Source organism: Gossypium raimondii, chromosome 6 (assembly GCF_025698545.1).
Source record: "Gossypium raimondii isolate GPD5lz chromosome 6, ASM2569854v1, whole genome shotgun sequence".
Taxonomy (NCBI): domain Eukaryota; kingdom Viridiplantae; phylum Streptophyta; class Magnoliopsida; order Malvales; family Malvaceae; genus Gossypium; species Gossypium raimondii.
In genome coordinates, this window is record NC_068570.1 from 58,349,386 (window position 1) to 58,372,769 (window position 23,384).

Consider the following 23,384-nt stretch of genomic DNA (forward strand, 5'->3'; position numbering starts at 1 on the left):
TTGCAAAATCCTATTTTAGGGTAAGGGTCATATTGGTTCGATTCGGTTGGGTTTTTTTAGATTTGTTGAACTGTTCGTTATAATTCGATTAAGCTCGATTCGGTTTTTAGTTTTTCATATTAATTTTGGGTTTTAGATTTTTTGACTTATTTTGACCAAATGAACTTTGGTTTATGGATTTTGAATATTATTTAACAAAATTTCAAGGTCTTTTTCATAAATATTTCTAAAAATAATAAATTTTCAAGAACTTTTAAATTGTTTTCACTATTTTAAGTATAAAATATTTATTCTTATATTATAAAAATTAAAAATTAATTATATATTAAATAGAAAATAGAATTAGGTTTGGTTTCGGGTAACTTTGGTTTTTAAACTTGCATTCCGTAAACTATCCAAATACCTTGTTTGAAGTCAGCTTTCAGTTGTTCTTGCTCAACCCTAATTGTGGGTGTGACATAATCTAATAATAGATTAAAAGTTATCCCGTGTTAATTAACTAATTTGTGACAATTAATGAAAATAAAAACTTTTAAGAGATTTAAAAATAAATATTAATAATTTTATTTAACAAGAAAAAATAAAATTGTAACTTTATTTAAAGAAAATCAACCTATATTTATATAAGAATTATTGTTTGATACATTGATAGTGAATTTTCTTTTACTCTTACCTTAATTTTAATTTTTTAGTAAATACAACTTAAGGATACGTGCTAATTCTTTTAATTTGCTTGTTAAAAAACCTTCACTACTACTATATAAAGCTAAAAATCATTTTGTAAGCTAAATTTGAATTATAAATTTTGGAAGGGCAAAATACAATTCTACTATTATACTGCTAATTTATAACTTTATAATTTTTAGAATGACTTTAATACAATTTTATTATTTTTGCAAGTAAAGTCACTGCATATCCCTTTTATCCCTGAATAAATCAAATAATTATCTTTTATATAGTCACTAATTTTACCAAATAATGAACAATTCATTATAGAGGACTAAAATACAATTTTAAAAATTTAAGAGTCAAAATCAAAAAAATTATTTAGAAAAAACTTAAATTGAATAAAGGGATACTTCCTGCCTCTTTAGTTACACCCCTTTAGTCACTAGTAACATGCTCTTTTTATCTTGTAGAGTGTAGTAAAAGGATTTTAATATATTATATATATAAACATATAACAGTTATAAAGTTCTAATATTAACGCGATTAGTGCGACTTGAACTCAGACCACACCTATAATGGCGACTATCCTGACCATCAGGTTAACATACGGGTTCATCAATCTTTAAGTAAATACTAATTCCAGGTAGGCGATTTTAATTAAAAACCTTAAATGGCTGAATTTGGTAATACATTTGGATTATTTATATATAAGCCTGTCTTAAAAATTGGGGACTCAATTGCTTGCTACAATGCTTGTGGTTCTTAAATAAATGAAACGTAATTTAGATGTGAAAAAATGATTTCAGATTTGGTGTTCTTCTGGTGAAGGTTTAGGACAAGCTATTTCAAAGCCACGTGGGATATTTATCCTCAAATTGTTGTGTCGGTTAAGGATTAATTTTGTGTAAGAAAAATAACTATTTCAATTTCACGAGATTAAGTAATTTATACTCTTGATTATATATATAGTTTTAAAATAATATTTAATATCTTAATTTGGTATTTTTTTAATTTGGTCCTTCAATTTTTTGTTCATATTAGTTTTTAACTTTAGCAATTTTTCTCGATTTTTATTTGACATGGCACTACGAGATTGTGTTACATTATCACAAAAAATTTATAAAAACATTATAATTTTTAGATGAAGTCTTAGCATAATATCAATGTGCTATGTCATCATATGGATCAAAACTAGAAAAAAAAATGGTCAAGTTAAGAGATTAAGGGCATGTTTGATGAACTGTTGAAAATCTTAGATCAAAGAGTAAACTGGTCGTTTTTGTTAAATTTTTATTTATTTTTACTATTAAAATCTGGCATAGCCAGGAGTAAAGTCGGAATTTTTTTTTTAGATTTTGATAAGAGTTAAAATATAATTTCACAATTATATTACCTCCCCGCGTGTTCTGGGCATGGCTAACGAGATAATTAAATAATGACACATGACGTGCCACATGTATCTCATGCTGACGTGTAAGAACCAGTTATTAACAATAAAAATAGATAAAATTTTTAATAAAAAAATAATTTACTTTTTGATCCAATATATAAAAACTAATTAGTCCATTTTTTTAAGTAGAAACCATAAAATGTAATTCCAACAGAGTTACTTTTATTACTCTTTTGTCTAATAAATAATTTTCAAACAAATATCAAATAATAATGACCAAAATCCTTTTGGGAAAGGCACATGGGATAGGGAAGATGGACCAAATTGAATTACTTGAATTTGGTTGTCTTGTCAAGCCAACTTTTATAGTCCATTATTTTTTAATTAGGTTTGCTCGTGGGGGGATTAACAACAAAACATCACAATCAAGTCATATTACAACACATTGATAGACAAAAAAAAAAGGGTTTGGGGCAAGATTTTAGATCTTATCCGAGGCAAACCATGTGCAAATGCAAGCGAGGATTTTGATTTGAGTTTGGCATTGATTTTAGGACTTTCAATTGTTTTTCTTTTCTTTTTTCTATTCTTTGTTTGTCGGCAATAATTCTAAAGTTTATTATTGTTGACATGTGCAATAACATTATGGGGATGGGGACTTTGAGATTGGATGAAAGTTTCAAGAAGTTGCATCTAAAACAATTAACAATTTACATGCAAAATCATTTAGATGTTTGATACTCGCATTAGTTTGGGTCGAGTTGGATCAAATCGAAAAAATTTATGAATTTAAATTTTAAAATATGGAGATTAATGGGTAATTTTAGTTCAAAAATCTTAAGTTGTCAATAAGGTATTTGTTTAATTTGTACTTGTGAATTTTGGGTTTTGAGCACTTAAGTTTAAGATTTAATATGTGTAGTTGTAATGTGAGCTTTTTAGTTTCACTATGTGTGACTATCATATGTGAGTTTTAATCTAAATTATTTTGATTTTTAGTCCTTTTGTTCGATATTAGTTTGATTATACTTTGTAGTTGCTCAAGCATATATTTGTAATTATACTTAAATTTTATTGTACTAGTAAACTCTCAAAAGATGTTTTTCAGACGTAGAATTATTTGAGATGAATTTTCGTTAGAACTGTTTATTAACTTGTGATCGGTTAATTTATTTGAATGCATCGAGTGTGGATATTATTGTAATTCTCTATAATTAATGGATTTCTCCCTCTCACATCAATACAATCTGCCAAGGCAAGTTTCTAGAGCAGTGGCATGCTTAAATTTTATAATTTTACTTATCTATTAGTATGTTTAACTAAAATATATTGATTATTTCCTTTTGTTGAGGATTTTGTGAAGACAATCTCATGGTTATAAGTGGAGAAGAGATTCGATTAAACAAACTACTTTTCAAGGATCTTAATCTGATCTACTTACCTTATATATTAAGATATGCAATTCAAGAAGATATGAGCTAATTTTATGAAGATTTTATCTTAATGCTTTGTAACCTTATATTAAGTGTATTTGATTTGATGAAATTTGGATATATCAAGATAGAAACTTTGTGAAGCTGGATTCATTAGAATTTTATGAAAGTCATGTTCAACCTTGAAAGAGGTAATTGTTGAGACAGATATGAGAGCAGTGCTTCACGCAATGCTCGGTACTCTTGACACTACACAAGGCACATAATTTGTCTTATTTAGAATAAAAAATCCTTTGTACCAAAATAATTGGGTCATGACTTAGATGATATTATAGACATGTACACTGACCCATATTCGAAGATCAATCTTGCGGAGCAACAAATCTTTGAAGATTGAATCAATCAAGATCAAGCAAATCAAATCTCTTATTTTGTGGAGATTGGCTTGATTGATTTGAAAACTTATTTTGGAGATCTTTGAATCATTTTGGATTTTATAAAAATATTTGAATCAAGTCCCTTAAACTTTTATGTATTGGAAGCTCGAGTAAGTTACATGTAGAGCACTTAATTTATTCATTAAGAATTCATGACTATGAATGCATTTTGTAAGTAAACAAGTGAGTCGCTTAGTTTACACTCTAAGTTTTCAAGAGAAAAACTTAAAACAAAATGATCTAAATCTTAAGTACAATCTTATTATACGAGATTAAAAGACGATAGATTATCTCTCCACTAACGTAAAATAATCATTGCGTCGATTTTTGTTTTCTGCTACAATGCTGACTCTCAATGAACTATTCCAGGATTTGAAAGAAAAACAATTACATGCAAAAGAAAAAACAAAATGTTTATCTCTCATCATCTACTGAAAGAATAAAAAAGAAAAAGCCCTGGTTTTCTATACTAAATTATTTAATGTTTTGTTGTTAAATAAGAAATAAAGTTTGAAGCGATTGATAGGCAGAATATTTCTGGGTAAAATGTTGGTCCAAGATCCCAATTTGATAGCTTATACAATTAACCAATATAAAATAAAGATATGTCCAAATCATTCTTTTATATTACTCACATTGTCTTGTCTGTTCCATGCAATTTACTAACTTAATTATTGGATCAAATTCTGGTAACAAGTGATTGACAGAAGGGGTCTCTGACAAAATTTTAGGATTTCAAGTTTCAACTATATATTAAATTACATTTTGGCAGGGATTTGCAGTTTCCTATGAAATAGATCTCAAGAATAAAAAACAAAATGTAGAAGTGCAAAAAAATGGTGTTAATTGCATATTGGTAAAAATTGAAAATTTACATAATTTTAAATTATTTATTTAATTATTGCCGAAACCATTTTTTAAGAACACAAAAATTTAGTTGTCGACTTTTAAACAAAAATTGGAGTCGCCACCGATCCTTGATTGAGGTGTGATCGACTCACCTTAAAAATAATTTTGGTCTGCGAAATTTGAGAAAACAAGTTCGGGAGTCAGTTACGCACAAGGAAGGGTTAGCACCCTCGCAACGCCCAAAATCGGTACCGAATTTGATTATTTAATGTCTTGGTGTCGAAAATTTGAGAAGATTTTAAAAGAAAACTCTTTTTCTCGTGAAGGAATCAAAATAATAAAACATTCTTATTTTAAAGAAATAAAACATCACACCCAGTGAGTTAGGGCACAATATTTTTAAATCTTCAAAATTAAGTTTGTCTTTTGATTTAGAAATTCTTATTTCGAGATAACAAAATGTCATGACCAGTAAGTTAGGACCCGACATTTTTGGATTCCCGAGAATAAGCCTTCATTTGAAATTTGTGTAAATTTATTGCAAAATAAATACTTGGCTCTCTAAATCCATCGAGAAAAAAAATAATCGAAATCCAGTAAGTTAGGACACGATCTTTCTCGAGAATCATGAATGCCAAATATTTTAAAAATTTATAAAATATGATGATTTTAATGCTTTGACGCAACCAAAATATACATTTTCTAAAAGGTACGTTAAAAAGTTGATGTACAATTATGAAGCAGATACTCTAATTTAATTTGTACATGTATAAATATTTACATAATGCATATATGCACAAGCACAATTTACAAGTGAATTTGAAAATAGGTGTGTGCATATATTAAGCACACATATATTAATATACATATATAAAAAAGTAATGAAAATATAAAACCAAAAACTAATAAAATGCATGTATATATGTATATTAAAATTGTGAAAATAAATTAAAAGTATAAAAGTATGTATATGTGTATATATTTACAAAAGTAAAGTAAAACAAATGTTTTTGGAATTAAAATATAAAAGATATATATGTTTTGTAAAAATGTATGTATTTATAAAATGGAAATATAATATATTAAGAAATTATGAAAATGTATATATATGTATACAGAAGTTAAGAAATAAAATGAAAATAAAAAATGTATAAAATGTATGCAGGTATACATATACTACATAAAATGCATTATATATATTACAAAACTATGCCAAAAAAATGCATATATGTATTATATATAAAAAGATAATGCGTGTATGAAGATAGAAATAATGATAATAACAGTGATAGTAGATAATATAATAATAAATAATGGTATAATGATAAACATAAAAAAAGAATATATACAAAAAAAAAAGCTAAAAATGGACTAAATTGAACTTAAAAAACAAAAAAAATGGGGTAGATCCGAAAATACATAAAAAGAGGACAAACTTGAACACGCGAACAACTATGAGGGACTAAAAGGGAAATTAATCCCACCCTCCAAAACATTGCGTAGCGAGGGACCAAATTGAAACAGAAATGAAATATGCGGCTAATTTAAAAAACACAAAATGAGTTTAATTGAAGTGCGTCGCAAAAAGGAGGGACTAAATGCACAAATTTCCCATTCAAGGCCAGAACGCGCAAATCCTCCCCTCCGGGTCGAGTCACCGCGTGGGTCATGGCCACCTAAACGGCGCCGTTTTGCTAATACAATTTAAAACAATTTTTTTTTAATTTCATTTGCAGCATAAAGGAAAGAAAAAAAAACAAAAAGAGAGCAAAGGCTCTGCTAGGGTTTTCAACCCATTCTCCGCGCCGCCGTTCAACCGCGCGCTGGGGCTCCGATCGCGACGGAGGTGTGTTATGGTTCTTATTATGGTTCTATTATTTTTACGTGGGTTATAATAATTAGTTAAAGTGCTGCACTTTTGTTAAATACGTTTAGTAATACGGTGAGTTTGGATTGAACAAAACGGGTGGGTTTAGTAGAATTCGGTTATGGGTTGACTATATTACGTGTAACAGAAAAGAGGTTGGGCATGAAATTGAATATTGAATTTTCAGCTTCTCTGCTCTTTAGCTCTTTCTCTCTCGATTCTTTTCTTCTTCTTAGATTCTATTTCTTCTCGAGAACATTCTTCAACAAAGGTATCAGAGCTATACGATCTTCATGACCGGCGACGATGTAACCACGAGGATGCAAAAAGAACTGGGTCAGATCCAAGGTGAACTTTCTCACATCCAATCAGAGTTTTCTCAGCTAGATGCTCGTTTGAAGGGACTTCAGGAAGATATCAAATCGGAGGTACGTACTGAACTTTGTTCCGAGCTGCATACTCTGTTTGAGCAATATTTTGGTTAGGGACCTTCAGTGGCCGTGGGATGTGCGGGTAGCAGCAAGGGCAAGGGTATTCTAAGATCTGCGCCCGGATTTTCGTGGCAGGAACATGTGATAGTATCTCCGATGGCGGATTTGGGTCATTCTAATTCCTTGTCACGGGGAATACTTGTTGAAACGGATCGTGGCTCGTTTAGTATGGCATGTCCGATGTTCAATAGCGACAACTTCCGTGGATAGTGGTCCAAACTTGAGCAATATTTTGAAGCAGAAGAGATCGGGGACCATGCTAAGGTTCGCTTGTGATGCTACATTTGGAAGGTAAAGCTTTTTAGTGGCATCATTTCTTTGCTAGGAGACATAGAGGGTTGTATCAACTGTCATGAGAAATGTATGCCAGGGGGTTGAGGGAACGATGGGCTGAGGGAACGATTCGGGTCAGACTCTTTTCTTGATCCAATAGGGGAGTTAGTGTCCCTTAAACAAATCGGTTCTGTCGATCAGTATCATGATGGGTTCTTGAGTCTGCTGAATCAGCTTAACTTGCCTGAAATGTATGCGCTGAGTATATTTCTCAGTAATCTTAAGCCTGAGATAGGCCAATATCTCAGGTTGTTTAAACCTTAGTCATTGGTTGAAGGATTCAACTTAGCTCGACAAGTGGAAAATATTATGTTTGGTCCAGCTAAGCATGATAATATACTGCCTGTAGGAGCGAATGGGAGCCGACCATTGTTGCCTGTAGCAAGAAATTTTAGAAATCATAGTTTCAGTTCAACAAACGAGTCAATAACTGGAAAAGGCAGTTTGAAAATTCCTTCAAAATCTTTATCGCAGGCGGAGTTGGAAGATAGGAGAAAGAAATGCCTTTGTTTCTGGTGTGGTCTCAAGTATTCTCCTGGCCACAAGTGTTCTAAGTCTCAGGTTTATCAGCTAGTGGTGGAACCGTAGGAAGACGGTCATTTTGAAGTAATGAGTCTTTCTCAAGATGATTTCCAGGACTGTCCTGAGCAGTTGGAATCTATGGAGTTAGGGTCGGGAAGTTCTACGCCGGTGTTATCTTTGCATGCGTTGCATGGCTCACAAGGTCACAACACTATGAGGTTTCCAGCAATGATCGATCAAGTTGAAGTGGTAGTTTTGGTAGATTCAAGTAGTACACACAATTTCATCGATTTTAGGGTGGCTAAACGGTTACAATTGGCCATTAAACCTGAACCTAACTTAAAGGTGATGGTGGCAAATGGTGTCAAACTAACCACCCATGGAGTATGTAAGGCAATATGATGGGAAGCTCAGGGAAATCAATTTACAACTACTTTTTTAGTTCTCTCAGTCAAAGGGTTTGACTTAGTTCTGGGAATTTAGTGGCTGCTTTAATTAGGGCCGATTGTGTGGGACTTTGCAGAGCTGACTAAGCGATTTCAGTTTAGAAACCAGAAATGCAATTTAAAGGGTACTGTTCCGGGGCCAATGCAGATTGTTTCGAGTGGCCGGTTTTCTAAATGTATGAGTTTGGCAGGTTTTGGGCCTTGTCCAATGCTTTTAACTTCTTGTAACCAGACTGTGATTGAGTTGAATTTGGAGTCTTCACCTCCTGAGTTACAAAAATTGCTTGCAGATTTTGACGATATTTTTCAGGTTCTTACTCAACTACCACCCCCTAGATTCCACGACCATAAGATTCCATTAGTCAATGAATCCCAGTTGGTGAAAATGCGGCCTTATCGGTATCCAACAGTGCAGAAAACCGAAATTAAAAGACTAGTTCGAGAAATGTTACAGGCTGGGATTATTCGAGACAACAATAGCCCTCTTGCTTCTCCAGTGTTTATGGTCAAGAAGAAGGATGGGAGTTGGCGTCTTTGTATCGACTACAGACAACTGAATCAGTTGACAGTTAAAGACAAATTTCCCATTTCTATCATTGAAGAGTTGTTAGATGAATTGGGACAAGCATATTTTTTCTCTAAGTTGGACCTGCGTTCTGGTTATCACCAAATTCGAATAAGTGAACAGGACGTTTTCAAAACGGCATTTCGAACCCATGAGGGTCATTACGAGTTCTTGGTCGTGCCATTCGGCTTGACCAATTCACCTTCGAGCTTTCAGGCCTTGATAAATTCGGTGTTCCGGTCTATGTTAAAAAGATCAGTGTTGGTATTTTTTGATGATATCCTTGTTTATTCGAGAGGTTGGTCTGACCATTTGGATCATTTACGAGCAGTTTTGCGGTTACTTCGAGAAAATCAGTTGTTTGCTAAAAGGTCTAAATGTAGTTTTGGAGCTACACATGTGGAATATTTAGGCCACATCATCGCCCAGGGGACTGTTAGCATGGATCGATCAAAGGTAATGAGTGTATTAGATTGGCCTCCTCCAAAATCAATTAAAGAAGTACGGGGATTCCTTGGCTTGTCGGGTTATTATAGGAGGTTTATACGGGGGAACGGGTTAATGGCTAAGCCGCTCACTATTCTTTTGCGTAAGGGGGTCTTATGGGAGTGGACCAAACAAGAACAACGAACATTCGAGCACCTCAAGTCAGCGATTTGTCAAGCCCCAGTTCTAACTCTACCGAATTTTCAGGAACAATTTTGTATTGAAACAGATGCTAGTGGGAAAGGAGTGGGCGCTGTTCTTCAACAAAAGGGAAAGCCAATAGCCTTCTTTAGTAAGGCTTTGGGAGTAAAATACCAAGCTTTATCCATATATGATAATGAGATGATGGCAGTGTTACTAGCAGTAAAAAAATGGCATTCTTACATTGTGGGTCGACCTTTTGTCATAAAAACGGATCATCAGGGTTTGAAATTTCTTTCGGAACAACAAGCTATTACACCCTATCAACAAAAGTGGGTGGCTAAGATGCTTGGTTATGATTATTCAATCATGTATCGAAAAGGGGCGCAAAACGCAATAGCAGATACATTATCTAGGAAACCCTCAGAAACGGAGCATCAGTTGTTGCAATGTGAAGGCACTATGGAGTCAGATTGGTCTACAATTTGGGACAAGATTGTTGGTTTGTATGAGAGTGATCCAAAACTTGCGCGACTTTGTGAGCAAATGCGTGTGCAGCCACTGTTGCATTCCAAATACTCATGGCATGACACCTTTTTGCGTAGGAAAAACAAAGTCGTGGTTGGCAAGGATGCCACATTGCGAAAGTAGATTTTTGACATCTTCCACAACACACCTTTGGGAGGTCACTCTGGAGTCCATGCAACTCGCCAAAGAATATCAACTATATTGTATTGGAAGGGGCTTTCCAAAGATGTACATGCTTGGGTTCACGAGTGTGTGACGTGTCAAAGATGTAAGTCGGACAATGCAGCATCGCCTGGTCTGTTGCAGCCGTTGCCTATTCCAGAACGGGTTTGGTCTGACATTAGCATGGATTTCATCGAGGGACTGCCATTGTCTTAAGGGAAATCAACCATCTTGGTAGTGGTTGATCGTTTGACCAAGTACGGACATTTTTTGGCACTTGATTATCCCTTCTCGGCTCTTACAGTGGCACAAGAGTATTTCACCCATATTTACAAGCTTCATGGGATTCCAGAGAGCATTGTCTCCGATAGGGACAAAATTTTCCTGAGTCAGTTTTGGCAGGAGTTGTTCAAACACATGGGAACCAAGTTGAAGAAATCTACAGCTTATCATCCCCAGACAGATGGGCAGACCGAGGTGTTAAATAGATGTTTGGAGGGATACTTGCGATGCATGGTTGGGGAGAAACCTTCAGCATGGTTATCATGGTTACCATGGTGAGTGGTGGTATAACACAACACACCATTCAGCAATTCACACAACGCCTTATGAGGCTCTTTATGGACAACCCCCACCTATACATCTAACTTATGTGGTCGGTGTATCCCCAGTAGCTTCAGTCGATCGAACCTTACAGCATAGAGAGATTATACGGAAGGTTCTTAAGTTTCACTTGTCCTGAGCTCAAGACAGAATGAAACAAATGGCTGACAGAAAAAGAACAGAAAGGGAGTTTCAGGTGGGTGACTTAGTTTATTTGAAGCTTCAGCCATATCGTCAACACTCTCTGCGCAAATTCAGAAACCAAAAATTGTCACCTCGATACTTTGGTCCTTTTCCTGTGGAAGCTCGAGTAGGATAGGTGGCTTATAATTTGACATTGCCCGTTTTAGCTCGAATTTATCACACTTTCCATGTTTCCCAGCTAAAGAAGCATATCGGTTCAGCAGTGAGTGCTCCCACGCTACCACCGGTTACCTCGGATGGTGCTCTCCTTAAGTCTCCAGTGTGAGTGTTGGATAGGAGGATGGTCCGACAAGGCAATCATGCTACAGTGGAAGTATTGGTTGAATGGACAGACACTTTTCCTGAGGATGCTTCCTGGGGGAAGTTATCTGAGTTACAACGCAGGTTCCCTACCTTTAATCCTTGAGGACAATGATTTCTTTTAAAGGGGGAAATTGTTATGGTTCTTATTATGGTTCTATTATTGTTATGTGGGTTATAATAATTAGTTAAAGTGCTGCGTTTTTGTTAAATACGTTTAGTAATACGGTGAGTTTGGATTGAACAAAACGGGTGCGTTTAGTAGAATTAGGTAATGGGTTGACTATATTACGTGTAACAGAAAAGAGGTTGGGCATGAAATTGAATATTGAATTTTCAGCTTCTCTGCTCTTTAGCTCTTTCTCTCTAGATTCTTTTCTTCTTCTTAGATTCTATTTCTTCTCGAGAACATTCTTCAACAAGGTGGCGCCGATTCGACGACTCCGACGAAAGAGGTAAGCTTCCCTTTTTTTTTATATTTTAGACGAATAAAAAAAGAAAAAAACAAAAATAAGGAAAAAGAATAATTGTGAATGACAAACACCGATTAAATAAAACTATAAAAAACCTTTGTTAAAAAAAATCGAATCTGTATTGTTCAATCTTCTCCTCTGATTTCTCTCCCCTCCTCCCTTTACAAAGTAAAAATATGGCTTTATATAGCCCAAAACTAACTTCTTTTCCACTATATTTTTGCTGATGGACTCTCTGAGTCTGTGTTTGCAGGCGTTCGTGGAGCGCGCGTGGAGGATCGGCCCCGAGACGTGCGGCGGCTGGAGGCTTTGCTGGAGGCGGGGAGGCTGCTAGGCAAACATGCGGCTAGGGTTTTGTTTTTTGGTTTTTAGTTTTGCTGTGTTGGGCTATTTTAATTGGGCTTGTATTTTAAAGATTTGGGCTGTGCTTTTGTTTTGTGCGGGCCTGTTTATTATTATATTTGTTTTGGTTTATTATGTGGGCCCAGGCAAATAATTGGTATTACAATTATTATTGGTTTAGCAGTTGAATCGATCAAACATATTGAATTGGAATTAGTAATTTGACTGGTTCAACCACTAATTCAATTATTAGAATATTGTATGCGATACTCTAAAATTGTATTACGTCATCAAACTTTTACATTTTTCAAGTTTAAAAACTAAAATAATTTAATTATTAAAATCGGTACTAAAGTGAATAAAAAATATAAATAGAAAAATAGATATAGTTACCAAATTTGAGTATAAAATTATAATATTATCTCTTATAAATATGATATTGTCAATATTAGCGTATTATATGCAACTAATGGATAAAAAAATAAATATTAATCTCATTATAGGTTCTTATAATATCTGTTCTTTTAGATACAATGTCTAGAACTACTCATAACCCCTTTCTAACCCTTAAATAGGAAGATAATACGTCTCAATGCACTCGAATCCATGTCCTCTTACACTGACATAAATACCAATAACAATCGAGTTAAGACTCAAACAATATTAATAGATGAATTTTGTGTCGTAGGCCATTAGATTTCACCTTGTTGATTTTTTTGCCTTTAGTATTTTACCATTATATATGTCTTTATGTGAAGACATATCTTACCATTAAAGTACATAATTCCACCACCTCTATGATGGTGGAGGTGTGCTAAGATTTGCTTTAATTGGATTGTTAGCATTTTTAGTGCAATGATTTCCCGGTGATGTAGTTATAATCTTTCGAATTGATTGAATAAAAAATTATCATATGTTTATTTAATATTCTTTGTAAGTTATTTAAAATGTTTTTGTAAGTAAAATAAATTATATAAACAAAAATTGGTTAATTGATTACTTGAGGTTTAACAAACATTAAATTATATTACATAGATTATAATGCGAGAAGACAACTTTTGTTTATAGGTAATTTAAATTTTTTGTAATACATGAGATTAGATTGAGCAAATAACTTATATCAATTGCAAACATGATAAAGTCAGATGTGTGTTTCATGTAGGAAGGTTTTACACGTATCTTTGGTGAAGTAGACTAGAAACGTTTCACATGTCAACCAAGCATGTGATTGTGAGGATCATGCTTGTTGAGACGTGTTGACAAGTGAGGTTGTCTAAGACCTGGTTGGTGAGATATGTTTAACAATTGTCACCCCAAGTCGAGGGAAAAGTTATAAAGTGACCTTTCTTGAAATGAGATAATAGTTATAAAGTGACCTTTTCCAAGACGAGATAATAGAGTTTCGGGTTTATACTTTTTAAGAGGGGTAGGAGTCTTGACAACTTGTACTTTAGCAATATGTATGATAGAGAGGAGTTGTAACCACAAAGTTTCTAAGGGGTAATTGTCTATTGTTGTTGCAGTTGAAAAGTGGGTTTCAAAAGTGCAAGAGAAGAGTACTATGAAAAAGTATTGTTTATTAATTTTCAGTGTTCTCCATTGTTGCAAAAGAAAGTTAGTTAAATGATATGATGTTTAAATAATTTAACATAATGGCACATGAAGTATAAATTTTAAACACCTTTTAAGTAATTAATATATATTATTTGTAAAATTAATGATACATAAAATCATTTAAAAACTTAAATATAATAATAAATTATACTTTAATATTTTAATATAATGATACATAAAATATATATTAATCTATTTTTATATACCTTTTAAATAATTAATATAAACAAGAGTATTTTGATACTTTTCACTCTCAAACACAAATGCCAAAAGCTAAAAATACTTAAATATCAACTTTTGTGTTTGGGTGAAAAAACACTTTTGCCCCATAGTTTTGATGCCAAAAGTCATGGGGCCTAAGTCTTTACCTTCTTGCTTTGTGTTTTAGGCATTGTTAGTAATAGCTTGTCTTGGTAAATCGTGATAAGGTCGGTATTTGAGTGAGGTTTTTTTTTTTTTTCATAAATTCCCTCTATGTTATAGGACACATGTTCAAATCCCACCAAATGCAAATGTTGAGATTTCTTTGGTGGGTGATCAAGTGCACATGTAGAATCCATCTCTACAGACACCCAACGAAACTCTTCCACTATTGAACTTGTCGCCTCTTCAAACACTCGGGCTCTCAGTAGAGTCGAGAGACAAAATCCCCACTAGGGATAATACCAACTAGGGGCTAGGAGGGGCCCAGCCCCCCCTAAAATAAAAATTTTTACATTTTGGCCCTTTAAAATTTTATATTAGGTTTTGTTTAGCATTGCTTGAAAAATGTTTTTGAACAAACAACTTTTGGAGTTAGAAGTGCTTTTGAACCTAAAAGCAAAAGCAGTTTTTTTTAGCTTTTGTTATTGACAAAAATGCTTTTGGACCAAATGACAATTTTAACCCTTATAATATATTTTACATAATATTTATATTTTGTATGTAATTATTTTCCTATTAAATTTTATTTTATATATAATATTATATTTTAAATTTTTATTGGTTATATTTTATTATTTAAAATATAGTTTATTTATTCAATTAAATTTTATGAATAATTAATATTAATTCTTTAAAAATATTTAAAATTTATATTTCATAAATTAAAATATTAACAACAAATTATAATAATTTTTTATTTTCTTACTAATATATCATAATATTAACTAATTGAACATTATTCAAATGCATATTTATTACTTTATAACACCATGTCTAAAATAGACATTTTATTTCTTAAAAACACTTTTTAACAGCAATACTAAACACCTAGATCTTAAATCAAACTTTTTAAAAGTACTTCTCAAAATTAATTTTCCAGAGCACTTCTCAAAAGCAATGCTAAACTAGTCCTTAGTAAATGTAAAATTACACTTTACCCCCCTAAAATGATAAAATTTTGATTATTCCTTTAAAAATTACGATTTTACTATCGTAAAAATTATAATTTAATTTCGGTCCCCCTAGAAAAATTTTCTGACTTCGCCCCTGATACCAACCTATTAAGGGACGGTTTATCAACTTTAATCAAACAATATTTCAAAAAATTCTCTTAAAAGAATCGATTTCACCTATAGTAAATGTGTAATGAAAGAAAAGACAAAAGATTGAGGGCCATAACTTAAACTAGTGGACTTGTAAAGAAAACGTAGAAGCTTACAAAATCCCAAGTTGAAAACACTTAAAAACAAACTTAGTATATCTTTCTCAACACCCTACCTCAAATGTCATCATCAAATAGGTACAATGTTTGAGGTTTGCATAGCTTATGCTAGGGACCCTAACTCTTTGTATTTTTTTTACTTTTAGTGACGAAATTTTATTATTATAAGACCTTTCGTTCTCCAATCTTTTTTTAAAATGTATTTTTACTATCTTGACAACAACATTGTCAATCGAAAATCTCTATGGCCTCACGATTACTCGCGTTTACATGTATAATATTAGCCTCCAAGGTTCTTTTGTTGCTAATACTACAAGTAAAATGCTTTTTATGATGAAATATTTTGGTGGATTTTAATTTCGTCGGTAAATTATTATTTTATTAGTGACTAGACAGAATTTATGTTCAAAATGATCATTTCCTAATTGTTTTTTTTTTGCATGAGGTTAAACCAATCAAGTAATTGGTTTGTCGGTTTAACTGGTTCATACGATTCAATTAAATTAATTATTAAAAAATTCATAAAAAATTCATAAAAATATTTAGTTTGATTTCTCCCGATTCACTAGTCAATCAATCTAATGTCTCTCTGAACCTATACTCTAACTGATTGGTCTAGTCTAGTTTGAGCAACCAAGGTTTTTTTTTCTTGTGAAAAAAAAAATAATGAAATAGATTTACACTTTACATGGAAATAGATTTGCGTGTTGAAGGTAGAAAAAAACACACTACATGCATGTTTTTGTAGTTTACATAGAAATATATTTGCATTTGACATATATGGAAGGGCTAAGTGGAATTTTTCAGATTCAACCATGGAGGAAAAAAGGGGAAAAAAAAAAGAAGAGAAAAAAAAAAAGGAAAACATCTAAGAAGCCTATATGATGTTCATGTTTTTCAACTTTATCTCTCAATCTCATTCTTCCTCAACAATATCCTTTGGATAAACCTGCAAAAGACAAATATAAAAGACATTATTATACAAAATTCATTAGCAAGATAATCATGTATGAAAGAGTTATGTTATTTATATACGGGTATGATTAGTTTTTTCTAAGTTAATTCATGTACGTAAAAGATTCTTCAAGGTCATATCCCTATGTGTCAAATACGAATGTCAGATATAAGTAAATTAAGAAAAACGAAGACTTAAAGTAATAGAGTGAAAAAATTATCATGCACGAAAAAGCTATATTACTCAATCTCAAGTACGAGTATTGGATATAGACATGCATATCACAAACGTATGGTTAGATTCTTTTTCGAGTTTTTTAACGTATTTGGGAGATTTTTGAAAGTCATATCATTGTGCTTATGTGTCACACATGAATGCCGAACACAGGTACAAAAAAACTGGAGCATCCTACCTGGCCCTTCCGCTCCTCACTGAAGCTAACAGTTCGGAGCTTTAACTCTCCTCTACTTGTTGTCAACTCATCTAATAACTCAGCATCAAACCTTTCAACTGCATCAGCCTCATTCTCAAGACGAGATATATCCATTTCCTAACCAAAAAGAAATCAACATTTTTAGCTGTTTTTGTTAGTTTTTTATGGCTCTACAAATAGAAAATGACCGATAGCAAATACCCTTGAAGAGAAGCTGAGGGATGTTCTTGGGAAGGCACCGGTAAGCTCCTCGTATTCGGCGGCATCGAGTTCACGGAGATAATTTGGGAGAATGAGATTTGGGAGAATGTATTGCCTTATGATGATGAGAAGGAAGAAGGGCAATGGGAACAAGATTCCAGCTATAGGAATCCATGTTACACCAAAGCATATGAGGAGATATATGAACTGGAAGAGTGTAAACATCGCCATAAATCGGTACGGTACCGACTCCACGAATGAAGCATGAACATGTTCCAACACCCTGCAAATTTGGATCATTGATGCAGCAGAGGAATTAACAAATTGCCTAGGAATGTGTTTATTGTGAACAATCAAGGTACTTGAAGCAAAGAGAATGCTGCATACTTGTATCGCCGAGTAGGTGTGATGAAGAGAAGTAACATCCTTTCCCAGAACTGATTGCCGGGAAGACTATCAATGGCCATGTATGCAAAATATCCCCAAAGAACAGATGTAGGTATCAACTTGATTGCAGGCATAGCGCATACTGATGCAGCAACTAGGAGTGACTGCAAAAGATTGCTCACTCTCTGTTCGTTAACTCGAACCGGCAAGTAGGCATCGATATGCTTTTCGGGATCAAATGTTTCCTTTTTGATTTCTCCTTCATTTTCACCTTTCATAACAACCTTCTTCAAGTCTTCTAACTCTTTAACAACTGCAGTCTGTAATTGGAATAGTTAAGGTCAGATGCAGGCATTGTATAAGACTTATCGCTATGTATTCAGAGAATATGGACCGGCAATTTGGGGTTGAAGCAAAACTACGAGTTGTGGACTAAGATGTCATTTGCAATGTTTCAAGATAAAGGATCACTTAGACACTTACTTCTGGACTCCTGTCCATTTCAATGAAGACCGCTTGCATCTTGCCGTATATTTCGGATTCACTAGCTTTCTGCTTTATGCTTTCTTTCGCACTCTCCACCATTTTTCGTCGGATGATCTGCATTTCATACACAGAAAATTAAGCATGTAACCACGTCAATTATATTTGATAGGAAACTTTGCTTTAGAATGTATGTACCCACCTGCCCTTTGAGAACTGCAAGGCTCTTAGTATGCATAGGAGACTGTGGTAGGACTCCATTCGAAGGAGGGAGGCCGATTAGTCCACAAAGTAAAGTCTGCAAGCATGTTAGCAGTGGTAAAACGTGAGTATACGATAAGATTGTTTATAATTCGGGTGGTGGTACCATTCGAGCATGAGGTTTACCATGAATCCAAGCAGCAAGATGTCATAATGATATGCAGATGGATTTTTGAGATTGAATTCCTTTTGTTGTGCCATTTGTGAAGCAACGCTGTGGTCGAAAAAGTAAAGTCCCGCAATCATCACAGCTGGAATAAATGCAGCAAAGATGTACAATGAAGGGACCCTTCCCATATCCTGCAATTTGATTATTTATAACACTGTCAACCTTGAACCTTGTAGCCTTTTCTTGCAAGACATATACGATAAACGAGTATGGTTACCTTAATTACGGTCCAATGTTGTGTTGATGCAGATTCCCATGGCAGAGGACTAAAAAGCCTTCTTGGAACCCCAGAAGGAACTTTGCTTGGTACACTAAATGACATTGCTGTCCACACTACAACCATTAAAGGTACCCCATAATCTGCAATGAAGCTTCTAAACCACCCTGTACAACATTCAGCAGCCATTTATGAGAGCTTATTTTGTATACTAAATCTGAAAATAGTCAAATGCTATGAATTTGTTTGCTTGACAAACCTGTGCCATACCACCATGACCTCGCCCGTCGACTTTTCAAGGCAGTATAGAGAAGGCCAAGCGAGAATATGATTCCCAACAATCCATTTGTGTAAAGCCATTGAAATTGATACTTCTCTAACTTCGCGTCTTGATGTTCGGGAACTTGAAATTCACTCACAACTCCCTGCAATCGAATCATCGGTAGGTGTTTAGAACTTCATATAGTAGATGATTTATTTTCTTTTGATCAGATTTTACCTTGATAGCCTCTTGAATAAACAGAACACTGATCAACATGCCAAAAAGCTCGCCTGCAATCCTTGTGAACCGATTAATTACCGTGCAAGCATTGAATACTGCAAGCAGAAACAACAAGAGAGCAGTCCAAACACAAACCCTGCAAAACATATATCAACTTAGAAGATCAAGTACTTTCCAAAATTTCCGCAAAACTGATAACAACGGAGACTCGTTTTACCATCCGACCCAAGCCAAGTATAGTTCCTGCCCCAATTCGTCTCTTCCTTTTGCAAAGTTATACAAATATGTATACATGATAACAGTTGGCTCTGCAACTCCAAGAATCAAAAGTGGTTGGCCACCGAATATTGAGTGTAGAATACCGCAAAGGGCAGTCGATGCCAACGTTTCAACCGTGCTTAGGCTCCCATCTAAACCCAAATCCATGTTAAACATAACCTTTTAACTTCACCATTGAATACTGTTTCGTGAATGGAACAGTGACAAACCTGTATCTCGGCTCAGTTGCTCGCCGAAGGCGATAACGGGGAGAGCAGAAGCAAAGAAGATATAGGTAGTTGGGGCTAATATCCTACAAAAAAGGAGAGTAAATATTTGAATATATACCAAAATTTACTTTCATTTTACGCATTTTATCAAATACATAGAGATGTATTATACCCCAGTCCTGAACGAAGACCAGTAATCCAATCTTGTTTATAGCAACCTGCTCTTCCTTTAACATCATTTGCAATACCCTTAAAAGGGGCTTTCAAGTTTTCCATTTCTAGTGGAAAAGATTTGGAAACTGAAATAGAAAATATGAACCAGTTGGATTGTTATTATATTGAAGTCATATTTTTTTTATGAAATTCTAACAATTTAACACATACAAACTTTGACTTGGAAGAAGAAAAAAACAGGGCAAGATTTTTCAAAAGAAAACTTTGATTTTACTTTCATCACTATTTTCCTGTCAACCAAACATAACATTAGTGCCTAACATGTTTGGTTTCACATTCATAACCCACCCACCCCTCACATGTTATAAACTACACTATAAACATAAAAACATATGCATATGCATATATGCCTTACATGCATATATATAAAACAAATGATTCAAAACATGCAGATTGGTTTATAGACAAAGATTCGGAAAAAAGAAAGAAAACAGGGTTTTTACCAGAAACCAAATAACAATAATAATATATTGAGAGACAATGGCAAACAAAATGATAAAAAACAATGGCAACCCAAGAACAAGAGTTTCCCTACATGCTTATATAGAACAGCCACCAGTCTCTGGATGTTAGACTGGGGTTCTAAGTTCAAACTGTTAGTGACAAACTCATGTATTTGTATGGTTTTTTTTATTTTAGTTTTGTTAATCTTAGGGCTGAGAAGAGAAAGCAATATAGCCAATGAGATTGGCCAAAAATTGTAGGGAAATTCCTTGATGTTGCCTCATTTTGGTGGTGCCTATTCACCTAAACCCAACCTCCGTACGTTTTTTTCTTCAATAGGTTTAAATTATTATTATTTAAAAATTAAAAATCGAACCGAATGGACCGTTCAATCAAATTTTATTTGATGTATAATACTCCTTAAAATTAGAGATTCTCTTAACCAATCAAAAATCGATATAAAACTTATTTTTTAACATGACCACGTCAATGGTAGGTAAGGGTCTTGATTTAAAATGATAAAATTGTAAAAATAGATTCGTTTTAAATTTGTGAGGTTACAAGATAACGTAATAATAAAATTATATTTTGATTTCTCTAACAATTTATGTTTCAATTTTGACTATTTTATTTATATTTCGACCTCTGTCTAAATTTTTTAAGATATAAAACTTGAGGTGGCGTGAAGGATAAGTAGGGTCTTAGATTTTAAAATGGTAAAATTTAAGAATAAACTCCTTTACAATTCATGAAGTTATAGATTAATAAAATGATAAATTTATACTTTGATCCTCTAAATATTTATATTTCATTTTAGCTTCTTTAAAAGAAATTTTAATTTTGTCTGTCGTTTTAATTTTTCAAATGAGATAAACAATTGATTACGAAATATGCTTCATTCTCATGAGTGAAAATCGACCGCTCGATAACATATAACGCAAAAACTAAATTAATTTTATTTAGATCACTTATAATACTATAAAAGCCGTACGAATAAACCAAAAACATATAGTTTAATTAATACTGGATTTTGGAGTGATATCACTCTATCTTTCTAATGTTGAAATTGATGTCATTTTTATTTTATATATTAATGCTTTGATTGAGTTTTAATTTATTTTATACACCAAAAATAAATATTAATTTAAGGATATTTATGTTTTTTTATATTTTGATAATTTTGAAAATATATGATATCTGAACTCAAGTCATCTTAAATTTACTTTTTCAATTAAAGTTGTATTTGGTTTTTAATGTTAAATTTGGCTCTCAATGTTTACATTTATCGTCAACTTGACCCCTTTTTTAGCTAAATTTGATAAAAGTCAAATTATGTTTTTCAATGTAAATCTTGACTAAAACATTAATTTTCTTAACAATGTTAGTATAGCAGTCCGCATGTTGACATGTTATGTCAACAAATGATTTTAAATATATAAACCTTAAAAAAAATTAGCATGAAGTACATGTAAATTGCAATTTGAACTATCATGTTTAAAAATCCGATTGGGGGTGACACAGAAATAATTTAAATATATATTAGATAAAATATTTTAAAATTAATTAATTAGGTAAAAAAAATTCGGACATGGATTAATATATTCCTACTTCCAAGGTTGACATTAATTCAATGTAAAAAAATGGTAAAGAGACTATCCACTTGTCACAAAAGTAACTATGCCACGTGTAAAATTGGACTTAAATATTAATGTAGGTTGTAATTAGACCTGTCCATGGGCCGGGCGGCCCGCCCGAAATATAGGAGGGTTTGGGTAAAAATATGGGCTTGGGTAAAATTTTAGGCCCGTTTAAAAAATGGGCCGGGCCTCGGGCAAGATTTTTTTGGGCCGGGCCGGCCCGAAAAATATTAAATATATATTTTTTATTTTTAAAATATAATTGTTTTTTATTTTAAGTTTATTTACTTTCATTTCCTTAACTAGTGTTACAAAATAATAATAATAAAACATCAAGTTTGTTTTACTAATCAAATGTTAGATTTTGTTACAACAATTAATACAATTAATACAATTAATAATTTGATAAATTTACTAATCAAATATTAGATTTTATTACAACAATTAATACAATTAATACAATTAATAATTTGATAAATTTACTAATCAAATGTTAGATTTTATTACAACAATTAATACAATTAACAATTAATAATTTGATAATTTTACTAACAATTAATTTTAATAACAATTAGTTTTAATTTTATTAAAAAAATAATTTTAATTTTAATTTTAATTAAAAACGGGCCGGGCTCGGGCCCCATATTTTTTCTTTGGGCCGGGCCTGGGCAAAATCTCATGCCCATATTTCGGGCCGGGCCGGGCCTGGGCATAGTAAACGGGCTGAAATTTTTTGTGGGCCCGGCCCGGCCCATGGACAGGTCTAGTTGTAATATAATATGTATTTATATATGAGGACAATTACATGACAAATAAATTAGTTTGTTAAAAAAAAAGATTAAGATGCGTGTTGAAATTAGTCTCTAATATTACATTGATTGGACGTGATTTAACGCATTTTATATTTAATTAATTTTTAATTATAGTAATTAGCATAAAATCATATTTATTTGAATTATTGAATATAATTAAAATAATGTTATTCAAAATAATAATTAATTAATAAATAATAACTCTATTTTAAAATTAATATACATTTGAGAATGACTCTAGAAAGGCCAAATCTAAAAATGCCAAATTAACATTTATTAAGAACTTTGTCCCATCTTTTGATTTTTAAGTTGAATTTTTTTATAATTTTTTTAAAAAAATTGAAACTTAGGTTTTATGGTTTGGTTAATTGGTTTGTTATGGTGACGTATGTGCTTACCTTATATCAATTAATATAAAATATAAGTGAAAATATTTTTAACCATTAAAATATCTTCCTATTTCATTATTAATTATATTATTTTTGAACATTAATCTTATTATAAGTTCTTATCGATCATATCTGTTCTTTTTGATACAATTCTTAGAACTACTCATAGTCCCTCCCAAACCTTAAATAGGAGGAGAATACGCTTCAAACGTACTAAAATAAATATTTATCGCATTTTTAAGTGAAAATTCCAATTTTGCTGTGACAATTAT

At 32.6% G+C, this 23,384-nt stretch overlaps 1 protein-coding gene and 1 long non-coding RNA gene across 2 annotated transcripts; one reads left to right on the forward strand and one right to left on the reverse strand.

Annotated features, from left to right (window-relative positions):
* Positions 1-9,714: 9,714 nt before the first annotated feature.
* LOC128041946 (uncharacterized) lies at positions 9,715-12,454 on the forward strand. Its single transcript, XR_008197124.1, has 2 exons — positions 9,715-11,881; positions 12,153-12,454. It is a non-coding gene; the product is annotated as an uncharacterized LOC128041946 (long non-coding RNA).
* Positions 12,455-16,183: 3,729 nt separating this feature from the next.
* On the reverse strand, positions 16,184-20,526 carry LOC105774426 (boron transporter 4). The gene is made up of 14 exons (XM_052633011.1): positions 20,366-20,526; positions 19,769-19,895; positions 19,597-19,679; positions 19,326-19,518; positions 19,106-19,244; positions 18,866-19,031; positions 18,607-18,773; positions 18,347-18,520; positions 18,162-18,257; positions 17,960-18,076; positions 17,477-17,796; positions 17,090-17,372; positions 16,868-17,005; positions 16,184-16,449 (listed from the first exon to the last, which is right to left on the reverse strand). Exons 2-14 carry the CDS (start codon positions 19,870-19,872, stop codon positions 16,417-16,419), a joined length of 2,013 nt encoding a protein of 670 aa, XP_052488971.1. The 5' UTR covers positions 19,873-19,895; positions 20,366-20,526; the 3' UTR covers positions 16,184-16,416.
* Between the last annotated feature and the right edge of the window lie 2,858 nt (positions 20,527-23,384).

Coding starts and splice junctions, on each gene's coding strand:
- LOC105774426 (XM_052633011.1), bottom strand. CDS start 19,872: ATGGAAAACTTGAAAGCCCCTTTTAAGGGTATTGCAAATGATGTTAAA. Junction 17,797..17,959: donor AAATGGACAGGAGTCCAGAA/GTAAGTGTCTAA, acceptor TTCCAATTACAG/ACTGCAGTTGTTAAAGAGTT. Junction 17,006..17,089: donor CCCTCAGCTTCTCTTCAAGG/GTATTTGCTATC, acceptor CTTTTTGGTTAG/GAAATGGATATATCTCGTCT.